This window comes from Mytilus californianus, unplaced genomic scaffold, assembly GCF_021869535.1.
Source record: "Mytilus californianus isolate M0D057914Y unplaced genomic scaffold, xbMytCali1.0.p SCAF_7, whole genome shotgun sequence".
Lineage (NCBI taxonomy): Eukaryota > Metazoa > Mollusca > Bivalvia > Mytilida > Mytilidae > Mytilus > Mytilus californianus.
Genome location: NW_026262723.1, coordinates 70,862,251 through 70,881,681, shown reverse-complemented (window position 1 = coordinate 70,881,681; position 19,431 = coordinate 70,862,251). Strand labels below are relative to the sequence as shown.

Below are 19,431 nucleotides of genomic sequence, written 5' to 3'. Positions count from 1 at the left end.
ACACCATATATAACACTGGTCCGTTGTGAATGTAACGTTGGAGGGTGTAGTACACCATATATAACACTGGTCTCTTGTGAAAGTAACGTTGGCGGGTGTAGTACACCATATATAACACTGGTTCCTTGTGAATGTAACGTTGGAGGGTGTAGTACACCATATATAACACTGGTCCCTTGTGAAAGAAACATTGGAGGGTGTAGTACACCATATATAACACTGGTCCCTTGTGAATGTAACGTTGGAGGGTGTAGTACACCATATATAACACTGGTCCCTTGTGAATGTAACGTCGTTGGAGGATGTAGTAAACCATATATAACACATGTCTCTGGTAAATGTAACATAGGAGGTGTAGTACACCATATAAAACACTGGTCTCTTGTGAATGTGATGTTGGATTGTGCAGTACACCATATATAACACAGGTCACTGGTGAATGTAACGTTGCATGTGTAGTACATCATTTATAACAGGTCCTTTGTGAATGTAGCATTGGACGGTAAAGTGCACCGTATATAGCACAGGTCCCTTGTGAATGTAACATGGTAGGGTGTAGTGCACCTTATATAACACATGTCTCTGGTGAATGTAACATGGTAGGGTGTAGTGCATCTTATATAACACATGTCTCTGGTGAATGTAACATAAGGGTTTGGTACACCATATATAATACAGGTCCCTTGTGAATGTAATGTTGGCGGGTGTACACCATATATAACACTGATCCCTTGTGAATGTAACGTTGGAGGATGTAATACACCATATATAACACTGGTCCCTTGTGAAGGTAACGTTGGAGGGTGTAGTACACCATTTATAACACTGGTCCCTTGTGAATGTAACGTTGGAGGGTGTAGTACACCATATATAACACTGGTCCCTTGTTAAATGTAACGTTGGAGGGTGTAGTACACCATATATAAGACATGTCTCTGGTGAATGTAACGTTGTAGGGTGTAGTACACCATATATAACACTGGTCCCTTGTGAATGTAACGTTGGCGGGTGTAGTACACCATATATAACACTGGTCCCTTGTGAAGGTAACGTTGGAGGGTGTAGTACACCATTTATAACACTGGTCCCTTGTGAATGTAACGTTGGAGGGTGTAGTACACCATATATAACACTGGTCCCTTGTTAAATGTAACGTTGGAGGGTGTAGTACACCATATATAAGACATGTCTCTGGTGAATGTAACGTTGTAGGGTGTAGTACACCATATATAACACTGGTCCCTTGTGAATGTAACGTTGGCGGGTGTAGTACACCATATATAACACTGGTCCCTTTTGAATGTAACGTTAGAGGGTGTAGTACACCATTTATAACACTGGTCCCTTGTGAATGGAACGTTGGAGGGTGTAGTACACCATATATAACACTGGTCCCTTGTGAAGGAAACATTGGAGGGTGTAGTACACCATATATAACACTGGTCCCTTGTGAATGTAACGTTGGAGGGTGTAGTACACCATATATAACACTGGTCCCTTGTGAATGTAACGTTGGAGGGTGTAGTGCACCATATATAACACTGGTCCCTTGTGAATGTAACGTTGGCGGGTGTAGTACACCATATATAACACTGGTCCCTTGTGAAAGTAACGTTGGAGGTTGTAGTACACCATAAATAACACTGGTCCCTTGTGAAGGAAACGTTGGAGGGTGTAGTACACCATATATAACACTGGTCCCTTGTGAATGTGACGTTGGCGGGTGTAGTGCACCATATATAACACTGGTCCCTTGTGAATGTAACGTCGGCGGGTGTAGTACACCATATATAACACTGGTCCCTTGTGAATGCAACGTCAGACATAGTGAAAAAAAAATATAATAGGATATGTGGGGCACATCACAGGAACTTGCAATAATTGACTTAAATGTGTTTGTGCATTCGATTTAATTTTTGGCTATTTCATTTTTGGTACTTGTTTAATACATATACATGTACATCTGTAGGGAAATCCAAATTGACATCTGTTTTACACTCATGGAGTTGTGTAACGTAGTAGCATATTAATTTTATGTTTCTTATTTTTTGGAGGTCAAACGACCCCGATGACTTCCGTACACTATATACAGAATTAATGGCAAATCATCGGCACAGACCTGTCTAATGTATAGTCAAGCTATATTTTTATTTATTGTGGTCTATTAGACAGATATTGGTAAATTTAGTTTTTCACAAGGGCAAATAAATACACATTTAAGATTTGATTATTAAAAATATATACAAATACAGCAAATATGACATGTTGACATGTTGCCACACTTAAAAAAAAATGTTTTTAAAAATTGCTTTACTCCTTTTGGGAAAATATTGTGTACGCGTTTTTCCAAGGGCAACCTAATCTAAATGATCGACCATTCTTGCACCTGAACAACGGAAACGTATGGAAAACCGTCAACAAAAAGATACAAACAATATAATATACTATACTGGTATACAGGACACCAACGTCATTGTGATGTGCATGATGACTCATACCTTGCATATCTTAAAATTCTTAATTATGTTTTATATAGCATTGTCTAATTGGAGAATCGTCTGTACAAAATACAGTCAGACATAGGGAAAAAAATGATAGGATATGTTGGGCACATCACAGGAACTCGCAATAATTTACTGAAATGTGTTTGTGCATTCGATTTCATTTATGAATTATTTCATATATAACCCAAAATACTTATGGCTATTTCTTATTTATATATAAATGAGACTTCAAAAATAATCAATTTCTGCAAAACTAACAGATGTATTACCTTTATTTTTTTGTACCTTATGTTTGGTCAACGTATAACACTGGTTTCGATGATTTTTTTTTAGAATTTGTAAAATTGTTTAAAACAAACAAAAATGTACTTTTAATTACATATATAGGTCCGAAACACTAGTTTTTAACAGAAGATCTTCTTTAAAAATTATGTATATTGCAATTGATGTTCTGGAGAGGTTTTAGGAGATGGGAAGGTGGTCAGGGGCCCTGTCTCCATTGCTGCATATTTAGTAAAAATATATAGAAAGATCTGAGCGTCTTTGTTCAAATTGCTCACTTGGTAAAGTTGAAGATGAGCTTCATTTTTTGTTAGAATGTCCTCTTTATGATACTCAAAGGGAAGACTTTTTTCAATACATATCTGACAATTGTTATAATTTTAAAAATTTAAATAAATCTTCTAAATTTTTATGGCTCTTGACTCAAGAAAATGTATTTCTTATGGAAAAACTGGTCTGTTATATTTGTGACTGTTTTGAATTAAAGAGATCAGGTATGCATATTGACACTAAGTCAAGTAAATGATTTGAGAATGAATGCATATAATGTAATTTTATTCTTTTATTCACAATATATATGTGGTTTTTGGCTCTGATTCTGACCAATGCTAATATACTAAATATATATTTTCAAGTGACTATTATTGTTGTTGTTACCAATTATGTAAATCAATTGTATCTGATTTTATGCCCTTTATGGGCCCTGTAATTTGGGAAATAAAAAAATATTCTATTCTATTCTTTAGTTATTGTATTAAGTATGTGGGATCCGGTTCCCAACTTTTAAAAAATCCTGCATCTGCATCGGATGGTGACTTTGAGAATACATACTAGAGATCTATAAATAGCATACGGGTTATTCCAACATTCATGAGTTATTGAACTTCAGCATGCCATACAAAAAGAGAAAAAATGAGGGATCGAAACGAGAAGACAGCGAAGTCAGGTAAACTTGTATGGCTAAATCATACTTTTTGTATGCTGCATTGTAATACACAAGTTTAATTTTATTAAACGTGATATTCGGGTTTTAGTCGTTATATATCAGGTTATAATATGACATGTGCACTAGGGGCGAACCCAGAATAAAGGGGATTCCAACAATATGTCCCCATTCAAAAGCATTGATCGTAATAAGGGGGGTTCAAACTCCTGACCCTCCCATCTGGATCCGCCACTGTTCACAATGTTAATTGTTACGCTGAAAGGAGCCTGGTACAGGTAACCTCTAAAAATAGTGCTATTCTGTTCATTAATCATGTTAATATTGTGGTTCTAAAAATAGAATAAATCAAAAGTATTGTAATAAATTCAGAAATTATTGTGTGCTGCTGCATTTATTATTGCAATTTTGTCATTTTTCGACCGAAATGCGATTATTTTTTATGATACTGAGAAAAACTCGCTTCATTCATAATAATAAATCTAAAATTGGATTTTGAATTATTGCGATTACAATTTAACCTTTTCGCATTTTCGCAATGATAAAACATCGCAGTTATTTCCGAATACACAGTACATGATTGTACTCTCTATTTAGCTTCTTATAACACGTGTAAATGAAAGATTTGAATGATTTGTAAGTTCAACTACTACACAAACAACAGATTATTTACGTGATTTACATTAACTTTAGTCAGATAGTTAAACGCTCTTCATAGATATCTATTATATAGTTGCTTCACATATAAGGTTTGTGCTGGTAACCCATATTTATGCAAGTGAATCTAACTTGAAATGCTTCATTTTTAGCTCACCGGGGTCCGATTGGGCCCCATGTGAGCTTATGCCATCACTTGTCGTCCGTGGTCGTCGTCTGTCGTCATCGTCGTCGTCGGCGTCGTCTGTCGTATTTGGGTTCGTCTGTCGTCGTCTGTCGTCGTAAACTATTTCAAAAATCTTCTCATCTGAAACTACTGGGCCAAATACCTTCAAACCTTAACTAAATGTTTCTTTGGGTATCTAGTTAATGAATTGTATCCGAAGTTTTGATCCATCGACAAACATGGCCACCATGGCTAAAAATAGAACATAGGGGTCAAATGCAGTGTTTGGATTATATATCAGAAACTAAAGCATTTAGAGCAAATCTGATATCGGATAAAAAATGTTGAAAAGGTCAAGAACTAATTGGTTGTTTAATGGAAATTTTGCAGATTTTGGTTATTATCTTAAATATTATTGAAGATAAAGATAAACTGTAAATAGCAAAAAATATTCAGCAAAGTAAGACCTACAAACAAGTTTAATATGACTAAAATTGTCAAATGACCCCTTAGAGAGTTATTGCCCATTTAAGGACAATTTTACACATGTGTTTTTAACGGTAAAAATCTTCTCAAATGAATCGGGTATAACATTTGTATTTTATTTCCTTGCACGTCAGGAAACATTAGACACTATGGCTAAAATGGAACGTATGGGTAAAATGCATTTATTTGCTTTTGAAGAAAATATAACCGATCCAATGAACATTTAAATTGCATTTTAAGCCACTCATTGATATATAAGCAAAAAAGCAAAAATAATCAATGATGAAAGATTTAAGCAAAACGATTACAGGTGAGCGATTCAGGTTCTTGAGAGCCTCTTGTTCAATAAACCATTTACTCTTAAATGCATGAACCTGGCTAATTTTCATTTATTGTTGTATGACAGAATCAAAAGAATAAAACCAGATACAAAAACAGGTTTAAGAAATGAATATTTTACCAATACTTTCTTTATTTTCTTACATGTGCATGTAATTAATAATCTTAAGATAGCTCAGAGGCAGATGTAGGATGGAGTTCATTTGAATAAAAAAAAGTATACCCAAACGTTTGCATACCAACCAGATGCCCCCATATGTGAAAATCATAGACTAGCTCCTTACCTCGAGTTAAGATTGATTTTTGTTTTATTAATTTTTGTAGGAATATGTTGACTGATATCAAACAAAGGAGTACAGGTAATTACCTTTAAACAGATTAATGAATATATGTTTCAGATCATGGTCAAATTAAGGTTAAACATTTGTATGTTTCTTATATCAGATAGAATATTTTCTTTTCACTCGTCACAAGGGCACTGAACTGTGAAGACCATGGCTTCCTGTGGTCACCTTTCAATATAATGAACTTCGAATACCCATAGTAACAGTAGGTATTGACTTCTATTTGTTACTCCTGACCATTAACCTACAAATATTTTTTTTTCATTATGTCTGGTTTGGTCATATATTCACTCTTGTTTTTACTTGGATCAGTTAATATAAGTGTACACATGTCATCTTTCAGGATACCTCTTTTGGATATCCCTGACAACCTTTCACATGTGATAAAATTGTTACAGTACTGATTTTGAATTTGGTTATCTGTGGTCAACATATACTGATATTGAAATTGGTATCTTTTCATATCGTAATTAGTTATCAAAGGTACCAGGATTATAATTTAGTACACTAGACGCGCGTTTCGTCTTCATAAGACTCATCAGTGACGCTCAGATCAAAATAGTTATAAAGCCAAACAAGTACAAAGTTAAAGAGCATTGAAGACCCAAAATTCCAAAAAAGTTGTGCCAAATACGGCTAAGGTAATCTATTCCTGGGATAAGAAAATCCTTAGTTATCGAAAAATTCAAAGTTTTGTAACAGGACATTTATAAAAATGACCATATAATTGATATTCATGTCAACACTGAAGTGCCGACTACTGGGCTGGTGATACCCTCGGGGACGAAACGTCCACCAGAAGTGGCATTGACCCAGTGGTGTAAATAGTTATCAAAGGTACCAGGATTATAAGTAAGAACGCATATATTGAATTTGGTTACACGTGTACCTCTAGTCACCATACACAACGATTGTACTCGATAACCTCTGCTTACTAAACAACGACATTGCATTTTGTAACTGCTGGTCACCTTGTACATTCTTTTTAGCCTGTCTCCAGTCAGAAGCATGCAGTTAATTTCAACTGGTTCTCGTTGTTTTATGTTTGTCATGCTTGTTTTTCGTGAAATGTTTTGTTCTATATAAGGCCGCTAATCCTCTAAATTGAATTGTTTCATATTTTTATATCGGGCCTTTTAAAGTCGACAATCCGGTATCAGTTTTTCTCTTTGTTGAAGGCCTTATGAATGCCTATAATTTTAACTTTGGTGGATAGTTGTCTCATTGTGAACCATACCACATTTCCTAATTGTATATTAACATGTATATATAGTTTAATATTTTCTGGTTGTATTGAATTAAAAGGACATTTCCCAAATATCTGCATTCATGAGCAACTGTTAATGTTTTTTCTTTATTCTTTTGTAGAATTGGAAAGACCATCAAAGAGGCAAAAGAGAGGAGTAAAGGTTTGGTATACATTATTGGTTCAGCACGAACAGATACTATTGTTACATGTATATAGAATTCCATACTTTTATTACAATTAACACGATGAACGATATTTTCAATGATTATCGTAAACAAAAGCAGAGTTGAGCATACACATAATTTAATGTGGCATTCAGTGTCAAAACATGCTACAATATTATTCCAGAATTTTCATTATAAGATAGTTTCTGCTAGGTAATTTTATTTTATGATTAGGTTATAATCATAAATGAACTCATCATAGATACCAAGACTGCAATTCTATATTTATCTAGACGCGCGTTTCGTCTACAAAAGACTCATCAGTGACGCTCAAATAAAACAATGTTCAAGAACAAATAAAGTACTAAGTTGAAGACCATTGAGGACAAAAAATTCCTAAAAGTTTTGTATCATATCTTTTATATTGCAGAAGGCTGAACAAAATGAAGCTGGTATGTATTCATTTGATTTGTTTTGAGATATATAATAATGACGACAATATAGTTAAATATATGCTTATTCCTGCAGTATTTCTTTTTATAATATCAACATTTAGTGACCGATTTTCATTAAATGGCTACTTTTGCTTGATTAATAACTACTATTATTTTTCTTTATGGTTGTATTGAAATGCTATGACATGTTTACTCTTCCAAAAGTAACACGAAACTGTTTAATGCTTCTATTTTTATATTTTAAGGTAATCAAGGACAGTCCCAGAAGGGAAATACAGGAGAACAGGTTTGACATAAATCATAGATTCAGCAAGAATACTAATATATATTATTAGAACATTACATTCACCACTTAACTGAAAGATTAGTATAATCAAGGTTCGTCATAGTAAAAAAATTAAAACTGACAGCAAAATTGAAATTGAGCTGGCAAACAGAGCATTTTACATTCAACAAAACAATGTTTTTCTGGTATATCAAATGTACTTAGTAACGTTATATTCATACTCATCAGATATTTTACGAAAAACGAACTAATTTCATAAAATTCCATATTATTGTTTATCTTTTATTTTACAGAAAGCTGAAAAAAAGAATGAAAAAGGTGGTATGTATCCATTTGTTTTGTTGTTCAATATATACTATAAAGGATTATAACAGAATAATGATATGATACCATAGCTTATATCTCTTTGCGTTTTTGATATTTGGTGACATATGTTTAGAAACTTGTTACTTTGTCATGATAAAACAAACATGCAGTTACATTTCTTCTGGTTGCATTGAATTAAAATTACTTGTAACAAATATCAGAATTAACAAGACACTGTTATATGATCTTTTTTCTAATTCTTTTGTAGGAAAGGAAATACCTTCAAAGAGACAAAAGAGAGGAGCACAGGTATGATATACTCCATTGGTTCATCAAAAATAGAGAATATTGTTATATAGAATTCATTATATCTATTACAATCATTACGATGAATTATATTTTCCATGATCATCGCAATCAAAGCAGGTCTGAGCATACACATTATTTGAAGTGGAATTAAGTGTCAAAACATGTCACAATGAATAATGTCAGAATTTTATAACAGAATTATCCTTATAAAATAGTTTATACTAGATGATTTGATTACATCATGAGTTCATAATTATTTTATCTTTTTTATTGAAGAAAGCTGACGAAAAAGAAAATGCAGCTGGTATGTATTCATTTCATATGTTTTAGATATATATAAATGACGACAATATTGTTATGCTTATGCCTGCAGTATTTCTGTTTGTAATATCAATATTTAGTAACCGATTTTTATTAAATGGCTACTTTAGCTTGATTAATAACTACTTTTATTTTTCGTTATGGTTGTATTGAATTGCTAGGACTTGATTATTCTTCCAAAAGTAACACGAAACTGTTTAATGCGTTTATTACTATTCATTTTCAGATAATCATAGAAAGCCACAGACAGAAAATATAGGAGAGCAGGTTTGATATACATCAGCGGTTCAGCAAGAATAGAAATCATTGTAATCACCATATGACAATAAAACAAATTGGAATGCATATGGCAACCAGTGTCAAAGTTTTTTTTTATAATGAGTAATGTCTGATTATTTACCAAAATCTTTTGATCTGTTCATATATATCCTTAGACGATTGTTTCTGATAGATGATTTGATTTCATAATTAGGTTATAATGATTTATCTTTTATTTTGCAGAGAGCTGAAGATAAGTGTGTTGAAGTTGGTATGTATTCATTTGATTTGTTGTTGAAATATGTAATGATGGCGACAGAATGTGTATGCCTCTGCTCCTGGTATTTTTTTTATGTAGTACCAATATTTGGTGATCGATTTGTATTTAATTTGAACTGATGTTTTTGTGAAAGATTTTTATATAATGGCAGTTATGACTTAATTGAAACCATTCAATTTTCTGGTTGATTTGAATTTATAACTCTTGAACCAAATATCAGCTTTTACAAGCAACTGTTTCACGTTTTTTTTATTCCATTGTAGAAAGTCAAAGTCAATCAGAGAGTCAAAAGAGAGAACAGGTTTGATATGCATCATGACTTGAAAATGGATATAGATTACTATAATATTGTATTCAATACACTTATAACAATTAACAGAATAAACATTGTTTTCCATGATCATCATAGCCAAAACCAAATCTGAAAAAAGAATTTGAAATGGTACCATTGTGTACTTGCACCAAGAGCATGTTACAATAAAAAATGTGTTACTAGTTTATCGAAATATTTTTAATCACTTCAAATTTATGGTCGTAAGATTTTTTCTGATAAGTAAATTGATTTCATAATTAGGTCATAATATTTTTTTCTCTTCTTTTGCAGAAGACTACAGAAAATGAAGATGAAGGTGGTAGGTATTTACTGGATATGTTTTTTGTAAATATAGTTGATAGTTAAAATATTGTTTGTGCAGCTGCAGTTGATATGAAGATAACATTAAATGAGATTAGTTGTAGAACTTCTAGAAGAGGTCAAGATGAAGCGGATATGTTATGGGTCTTGTGTGTAGCTTAGGTAACCAATACAAAATAGTTACCTTTAAATTCAAATAGGCCTTAAAATGACTGGTGGTGATGATAAGATTGTTAACTACATGTATGTGATACACTGTGGAACCCTTTGGCTAACACAAATTTAACTTTCGTTGAATCTGGTCGCAAAACACCTGCAGAAATAGTCTTGGGTTACCTCTGGTCACATTACCAAGACATTAAGTTTGGAAACCTCTGGTCTACTTACACATGCATATATATGTGTCCTTAGACAAATATTTACCTTTCACAGGTATTGAAATATTTACACTTTGGTCACATTCAGCAGATAGTTACTTTGGTTATTTATGGTCACATACTCGTGCTATGCATATATAAGTTTTGGTTACCTATGGTCATCTTTCACAGATATTGCAAATGTAGCCTTTAGACATCATACATAGACATTAAATTTGGTAATTGCTCTTGACCTAATAATTACTTTGGTTACATATGGTCACCTTACACATATATTGAATTTGGTTACCTCTGACCACCTTATTGACTTTGGTTACACCTGGCCATTTTGCACAAATCTAGACATTTGTTAACTCTTGTCACTTTAAAAATGTATTGATCATGGTTACCTATGGTGACCTTACATCCAAAGCATAAATCTAATTAGGTTATATCCTTGTCACCTTTCACAGATATTTAAAGTAGTAACCTTTGGTCACCTTACAAAGATATTAAATTTTGCTACCTCTGGTCACCTTATTAACCTCAGTGAATGCTGGACAAATACACCATTAAATAATGACTTCTGTTAACTCTGGTCACTCTTCTCCGTTACCATTTGTAATCATACACAGATATTGAATTTTGTTTTTGACCTAAAACAAATATTTACTTTGGTGTCTTCAGGTCACCTTACACTGGCATTGCAATTTGTAACCTCTGTTCTATTTCATCAGATATTATTGTGGTTTATTGTGGTTTTCTGTGGTCAAATACCTACGCCATGCAATTGTTGACTCTTGTTTACATCTGGTCACCTTACAATGACATTGCATTTGGTTTTGTGTGGTTATCTCATATAGATATTCAATTCCACTAGTGTACTCTGTCATCATACACAGAAATTGTGTCAAGTCAAGCAAATTGTAATATTCAAATATTGACTTCTGTAAACTCTGGTTCTTCTTTTCCGTTACCAATTATCATCATAAATAGATGTTGAACTTTGTAATTGCTCTTGACCTAAGACAAATATTTACTTTTGTAATCACTGGAAACCTAACACAGATATTGAATTTTATATTTATATATTAATTTGGGAGGCAGGACAAAGCCTATAATTGTTTTTGCATTACGTCATGTGCTTTCAGGAAAAATATAACTGTATTTTTCTGTGCCAAAGTTTGTTATAGTCATTGCATTCATTGTTATTCTTTTTGCACTAGTCATCTTGGTGACACATCATAACATTTCAGGAGCACCAGAGATAATTGTTGATTTGATAACGACGACGTTCTATTTCTAAATCAACGTTTGTAAGTTTAAGCTATTTTCATTCGTCACTTTAGCCTTTTCTAATGCACAGACCTTGTGCATGTAATGTGTGTAGGATTGAGAATTATAAATAAAGAAATTGACAAGCTGAATGAAGCAAACACTTTCTTTTATAATTGCAGATTCGAAGTTATGTTATGATTCCTGGGAGGAAGAAATGTTGCAGCTTGCAAAAGAAGCCCAGCAAAAGCTTTCGCCAGCAGAAAGAGATGGTAAAACCCCGAATTTTCTCATTCAAGCTGTGGTATTTCCAAATATACAATTAACATTTTGTTATACATCCCTATTTTAAATAGAATAATTTAATAACTATGGGTTGCAACTGAAATGCCTCCTTTGGAAAACTCTACCCTGAAAATACACGCTAATCCTTTCGTGTTGATGTTTCACTCCAAGCAGTGCTAGTTTTCAATATCTAGGACAGTGATAAGAGCATAACCATTTGATAAAAGGAGTGGGCAGGATGAATTTTGAAATGAATAGTTTGGGACGGTTACAACTCTAAATTACTTGCCAAGACAAGATGGAAATAAATATTCTGACCAACAAAATGTTAGAATTAGTTTTTAACAATTGAAAATGAATAAACCGTACTTGGAACAGATAAAGAATGATGCAATGATGAATTGTCTATCCACATGAATTCCTGACACCACCTTCTGAAAAAATAATGTCGGCTTAAAGAAAGCTCAAAGACATTTTGTTATTGTTTTGTAACATGCCAACCTTAAATAAAGCTTTGGATTGATTTGAATGTTTGAAATTTTCGTCAGCTTAGCTCACCAGAAAGAATTGTAGAGCTACACAGTCAAGTATACAGATACATTAAAGTATAAATTTTAATTCATATAACCAAGTATATTATATATTTTGATATAAAAATGATGCAATGCATATAATGTAAACAATTGTTTTCAAATTGTAGCTTCCTGCAATGATTGGCCAGTTATGGTTCCTGGTAGACTAAGCCTAACAGGAAAAAAGAAGTTCTATGACGTTAGTAGGGAGGAAGTAAAAAGGCGAGTTGGATCTCCTGAAAACCTTTCATCGACTATGGTCTGTCAGTTGTTAAAGGTAACGACATTTGATTAAATCCTACTAGGAAAAACGTCCTTGACGCTTCAAGTTGTTGCATTTCCTCATTTAAAGTCAATATTTGAATAATGTGATTTGATAAAATTATTAATTCCTTTCCAGTTTGATAATGCCTAGCATTTAAATTAATTCTTTTTGCTTTATAGGATCATTGAAACATGTTAAAACAAATGGTAATTTAAAGGTGGAAACTAAATATTGTAATTTCACCAAATGTACAGTGTTTCGATATATTTTTTCTTCTTCATTGATTATATTTATTAATCAATTCACTATTACCCAATTAGCTCTACCGTACTTGTCATTCCTGGCTTTGTTGTGAGTATATCAGCAATTGTTCAATCCTTTATTTCATTATCTTCCCTAAGAAATTATTTTGGTAAGAAATGTTAAAAAGGATGAAAATGTGTTTGAAAACGTACTATTTTTTTATTTCCAGAGGAGCAGATCAGTGGCAAATATTCCACCAGGAATTGTTATAAGAAAGAACATCAAGACTTCTATAAGCTTATTTTCAGGCCTTACAGAAGGAGAGGCAAAAGACTTGGCTGATGATTTCAGCAACATTGTTGAAAAGAGCGAAATCTTTTCAAGGCTTAGTAAAATTTGCTCATCAAGAAAAGAAGCTAATGAAGTTCGGTAAGCAATTAAATTTTACAAGCCCCTCCTCTTTGGTAATAATCCTAGATAAAAAAGATGTAAGCTGCATAAAGTATGCTATGAAAATAGTTAAAAGCTGCCAAGAAAATAAAGATTATGTATTTTCGAGTATGATGAAGGAATAGCCATTTGCTTTTCAGAGGCCAAGGTTATTTTGGAATATTTTATGATATACTTGTTTGGCAATTACTTGAATAGAATAACTGTGCAAAAGATAGGATGAACATTCATATTTAATCCGACAAATTTCAGATTAATTCAGGATATGGTTGTGTAGAAACATGATGAAGTGAAAATATATTAAGAATAGCCGGCTTTAGCTCAGATGGCTATGGGCCAGGGTAAACTTTTGCCATCAAAATGATAATGTTTAACTTCTCCACAACCAAAATATATTCTCGACGATTATTAGATAACAGAAATTTAAATTAAATAAAAACAACATAATTATGTGAAAAAAGAAATTTAAGGCAACAAGAAATCCTTCAAGATTGACATATAATTCCCCTTCCATCCACTACAAACCAGTAAAAGTCTGAAATGGCCTATATCTGTACTCGACTGTACTGATTTTTACTCGACCAGTCTGAATTGGTCTGAAATTTACTTGATAATACTCGACTGTAGTCTGAACCGTACTTAACAGTCTGAACTTGTACTCGACCAGTACTTAACCATTTTATACGCATCTGAACCATGCTCGACCTAGTCTGAACCATACTCAACCAGCCTGAATCATGCTCGACCTAGTCTGAACCATACTCGACCAAGTCTTTACCAACCTAGACCTATTTTTTGTATCTATCTATTATATTTCATCAATTTAGGAACTGTTTTTAACAACAGCTATTTCCCCTGGCTAGAAATTTGAACAACAATTTGAAATTAAAAATGTATTCAATTTAGCATTGAAACCAAAATTTCACAATAAACATAATATAACTTCAACACCATATTCATCAACACTTATATACATATATATCACCTTTAAAATAGAAATAAAACAAGCTGATCAAATAATCTCAAAACTGAATTGTGACTAATATTTTCGAATGTAGGACAGAAAGTCACAGGACAGAAAGTCACAGGACAAAAAGTCACAGACAAAAAGTCTCGGACAAAAAGTCACAGGACAAAAAGTCACAATTCAGTTTTGAGATTATTTTTCTTTAACAAGAAAACACTTATTTAAAAAAAAAAACTTTTCTTGAACTTTAGTATATAAAGCAACTTTGTAAACAAAATTTATATAAAAAAGTATTTATAATGATCAAATAATTGTTATGGAAACAAAATGTCAAGGTAGGTAGGTACTTAAACGCCTTCATGGTGCCAAGAAATATATCTTTTGCATGATTAAAATTTAATAAGTCTTCATTTATCAAGTCTAATAAACAATTTCCTCAACTGTAAAATAAATATATGTAATAAAAAGTAAATATTTAAAGATCTTTCTCTTAAATATTCAAACAAGTGTATACATATTATTTGTGACTTTTTTTCCTGTGACTTTTTGTCCTATCAAATTTGTGACTTTTTGTCCTGTGACTTTCTGTCCGTTTACCATATTTTCAATGTTATTCAAAAATTTTTGAATGTTTCAGATATATTTTATGGTTACTGGACAATTTTCACCATTAACTTAAGCCTAGTATAGATTTATGGTGTCAGTTGAGTTTAGTTAATAATGCAGTGAACATTTTTTTTTTAAATATATATAAAAAAGCATATAAAGCAACTTGATAAATTTAAAAAATGACAACTTTGTTTTGTTAAATCAAGAATTTAATATAATCATGATAATAGAACTTCCATAGTAATCATGTGATAAACTTTTAAAAAAGGAAATGTGTTCCAAAGTTACAGTAAAAATTTATTTCTATTAAATTTAAAATAATTTTTGTCAAAATTAAAGACATGGCATACAAAAAGCACTTTAATAAGGTTTAATTACCTCAGTACATGTATTTTTTACAGGTAAAAAGAAAGCCCTATTTTTCTTAAACTCGTGTATTAATTATCTAGTGAATTCAAAAGGCCTTGTGATTTAAGTTTCACAGGATGTTGCAATTTTGACTGAATGTTATTTTGAATTTAATACTCTCTGACCAGGTGTGATGTTTTTCATGAGTTTGCCTCAAGCAGGAGGTATTACTTTGTACTTCACCACTAATCTGAAGAAACATTGTATTAATTTCTTTAATTTTTATCCCTTTTTGATATATATTGTATATAATATATCCCAAATTATAATAAAAGATATATTTCTTAAATAAGGTAAAACCATTTCAGTGATTTTGTTGGCTGTTGTTACCTCATTAAAAAGATAATTATATAACTATTGTACATTTTTTGTATGTAACCATGAAACCTATGTAGTTTTTATTTAGGAGTTTAGGAAAATTAATTTAAAAATAAAACACTTGCCAAACAAGAAGCACCTTAATAAGGTTTAATTACCCTCAGTATAGGTGTGGTTTTTAGGTAAAAGAAAATGTTTTTTTAACAAAACTCTAAAACTTTAAAATTAATATAATTAAATTATTACATAAGATAATTTGATTTAACTATCTCTATTTGATAAATCTGAGAATCATGTAGGAATGTAAAAATCTGTTTTTATAATATATCTTTATTTTATTGTGGCTTTTGTCATGTCAGTTAAAAAGAAATTTATTTTAACAGTTAAAATTTAGAAAAAGTAGAGGTTATTTGGTCAAGTATGGTTCAGATTGGTCGAGTATTGTTCAGACCTTTGGTCGAGTATGGTTTAGACTGGAAAAAATAGGTCGAGTACAGGTCGAGAATGGGTTAAGACTGTTTCAGACTGGTCGAGTAATAGTTCAGACTGTTTTCAATGGCAAAGATAAGGGTCAAGTACAAATCAGTACAGTCGAGTATGGTTAAGACTGGGGTCGAGTAATGTTGAGTAAAATTCAGACCAATTCAGACTGGTCGAGTAAAAATCAGTACAGTCGAGTACAGATATAGGCCATTTCAGACTTTTACTGGTTTGTAGTGATCTTTATTATACTTAATCGTTAGTTTTCCATTTGTTGTTGATTACTTGTTGCATTTGCATTCCAATATGCAATATTGTACTCAAATATGCATGTATACTATTAGTGTGCCAATCGACTTCAGACACAGTAATTTGCTCTAAAGTCGAGTGGCACATTGGTAGTTTAGTCAAAAACTTGTTCTTAATGAACAGATTGTTTCATTTTATCAATACGTCACCATCCCCCTAGACATAAGTCTTTTTATATCTCTGTTAACAAAGACTAACACATCAGTTATTCTTTTTTTCAGAGATGTTCTACTTAAAGCTGTTGACGTATTAGAAAATATTGGAGACCTAGAAGAGGGAAGCAGACTTACTCATGGTTTTATGAAACCAGCTTTAACTTTTGTTGTTAAAGAGTTGGCAAAACACATAGATTAATTTTTATACGACCGCAAAAGTAATTTTTTTGGGTCGTATATTGGTATCACGTCGTCGTCGTCGTCGTCAGCGCCGTGCGAAGACAGATGGTTTCCGGATAATAACTTTTATATAAGTAAATAGAAATCAATATAATTTTAACACAATGTTTATAACCACAAAAGGAAGGTTGGGATTGATTTTGGGGTTATGGTCCCAAAGGTTTAGGAATAAGGGGCCCAAAGGGGCCCAAAACAAGCATTTATCTAATTTTAGGACAATAACTTGTGTATAAGTAATTCAATTGCTCTGAAATTGTACCACAATGTTTAATACCATAAGTAGAAGGTTGGGATTTAATTTAAGGGTTATGGAGCAAATAGTCTAGGAATTAAGGGCCAAAAAGGGCCCAAAAACATGCATTTTTCTAGTTTCCGCACAATAACTTGTGTGTAACTGTATGGACCTCTCTGACATTGTACTACAAGGTTCAATATAACAAAGGAAAGCCTGGGATTGAGTTTGGGGTTAATTCCCCCGAACATGTAGGAATGAGGGGCCAAAAAGAAGCATTTTTCTAGTTTACAGACAATAACTTGTGTTTAAGTGTATGGATCTCTCTAAAATTATACTACAAGGTTTCTTTCTACAAAGGAAAGGCTGGAATTGAATTTTGGGGTTCTTGCTCCAAGGGGGGTTTCAAAAAGTTGGGGCCAAAAAGGGGCCCAAATAAGCATTTTTGTAGTTTCCAGTCAATAACTTGTGTTTAAGTGTATAAATCTCTCTTAAATTGTACGACAAGTTTCCATACTACCAAGGAATGGTTATGGGGGGTTATGCTTCAAATCATTTAGCAATTAGGGGCAAAAAGAAGGAAAAACAAGGGTTTTTCTGGTTAAAGGACAATTTAGACAATTTAAAAGCAGTGTAAGGGAGGTAATCCAATTCCATTTAAAGAATACTGTTATATATATGTTTGATTACACTGCTTGCAAATTATGTATTAAGGAATGATATTGTCTTGAGATGATTAGCTGTAATCTTTTTTTAGAAGTTACTATTAATTAATATTAATTTTAACCATGACTGTATGTCATTTTATATTTCAATATGTTATGATATATTTAAATGAGTAGTTATTGTTGCAAACTCCATAAGAAACTTGAATGGAGATTATTTTTGGAACAAGGGAAAGGGGGAGGTGAAAAAATTGGGGGTGGGGGTGGGTAAATAAGAATTGGGGGGTGGGGGGGACAATTTTTCTCATTTCAGATTTCAGAAATTAAAAAGAAAATTTCTTCAATTTTTTTCTTTGAGGGGATCAATATTCAACAGCATAGTGATTTGCTCAAACGCAAAAACAAATGTTTAAGTTCATTAGACCACATTCATTCTGTGTCAGAAACCTATGCTGTGTCAACTATTTAATTACAATCCAAATTCAGAACTGTATCAAGCTTGAATGTTGTGTCCATACTTGCCCAAACTGTTCGGGGTTCGACCTCTGCGGTCGTATAAAGCTTTGCCTTGCATCTGGTTACCATTAAACAAACAGCAATTTTATAAAAATTACAATAAAACTTTTCGACAGGCTGTGTCTACTTGACGTTAACATTAATTGGTATCAGGTTCGTTCGCCCTGATACATGTTCGCCTGAGTCCTTTCGCCTGTAGAGTCTGTTCGTCCTAAATTCACAAAAGTGTCAACGTTGCTATAACGAAAGAAGTGATATCTTTACTTTAAAATCCATGACCCAAATTTTTTTACAGTGTAGTTTCATCCCCCTACTTGCCTTTTGGGGCATAAACATGAAGAAATGAATTTGGAAAGGGTATAAAAAAATAGCAAGTAGCACACTGTTCACACTAGGGACTATATTCGTAGACAACGAAAATCAAGGGACGATAACTGTGTTCCCAGACAAATATTGACTATGGTTACCTCTGGTTACCTTACACCGCTCTTCATATGTTGACCTAGGTTACCTCTGCTCACCTTGGACACATATTGACCATGTTTACCTCTGGTCCAGTTACAATGATGCTCTGGTCACATTACACACTCATTTAATTTGGTAACCTCTGGTCACCTTGTACATATATTCACTATGTTGACCACTGGTCACCTTAACATAATACTCACATTACACAATCATTCACTTTGGTTACTTCTGGTCACCAAACACATATATTGACGTTGGTTACCTCTGGTCACCCTACATCGCTGTTCATATATTGACTTAGGTTACCTCTGGTCACCTTGTACATAATGTCATTATGTTGACCTCTGGTCACCTTACAATAAATTTACATAACACAATCATTCACTTTGGTTACTTCTGGTCACCAAACACATATATTGACGTTGGTTACTTCTGGTCACCCTAAACCGCTGTTCATATATTGACTTAGGTAACCTCTTGTCACCTTGGACACATATTGACTATGTTAACCTCTGGTCCAGTTACAATGATGCTCTGGTCACATTACACACTCATTTAATTTGGTTACCTCTAATCACCTTGTACATATATTCACTATGTTGACCTCTGGTCACCTTACAATAATGCTCACATAA

At 32.7% G+C, this 19,431-nt stretch overlaps 1 protein-coding gene across 1 annotated transcript; it reads left to right on the top strand.

Moving 5' to 3' along the window:
- The first annotated feature begins 3,653 nt into the window (after positions 1–3,653).
- LOC127710131 (transcriptional regulator ATRX homolog) lies at positions 3,654–17,992 on the top strand. The gene is made up of 16 exons (XM_052215880.1): positions 3,654–3,732; positions 5,702–5,736; positions 7,090–7,130; positions 7,565–7,586; positions 7,835–7,875; positions 8,169–8,196; positions 8,450–8,490; positions 8,767–8,794; positions 9,038–9,078; positions 9,313–9,340; positions 9,613–9,650; positions 9,954–9,981; positions 11,797–11,886; positions 12,600–12,748; positions 13,209–13,408; positions 16,742–17,992. The coding sequence occupies exons 1-16, from the start codon at positions 3,677–3,679 to the stop codon at positions 16,872–16,874; spliced, it is 999 nt and encodes a 332-aa protein (XP_052071840.1). The 5' UTR covers positions 3,654–3,676; the 3' UTR covers positions 16,875–17,992.
- Positions 17,993–19,431: the final 1,439 nt, after the last annotated feature.

What these genes read in the sequence shown, in the direction of transcription:
- LOC127710131 (XM_052215880.1), top strand. Translation starts at nt 3,677, where the DNA reads ATGCCATACAAAAAGAGAAAAAATGAGGGATCGAAACGAGAAGACAGC. An exon ending in AGAGTCAAAAGAGAGAACAG is followed by an intron (nt 9,651 to 9,953) that starts GTTTGATATGCA and finishes CTTCTTTTGCAG; the next exon opens with AAGACTACAGAAAATGAAGA. An exon ending in TTCGCCAGCAGAAAGAGATG is followed by an intron (nt 11,887 to 12,599) that starts GTAAAACCCCGA and finishes TTCAAATTGTAG; the next exon opens with CTTCCTGCAATGATTGGCCA.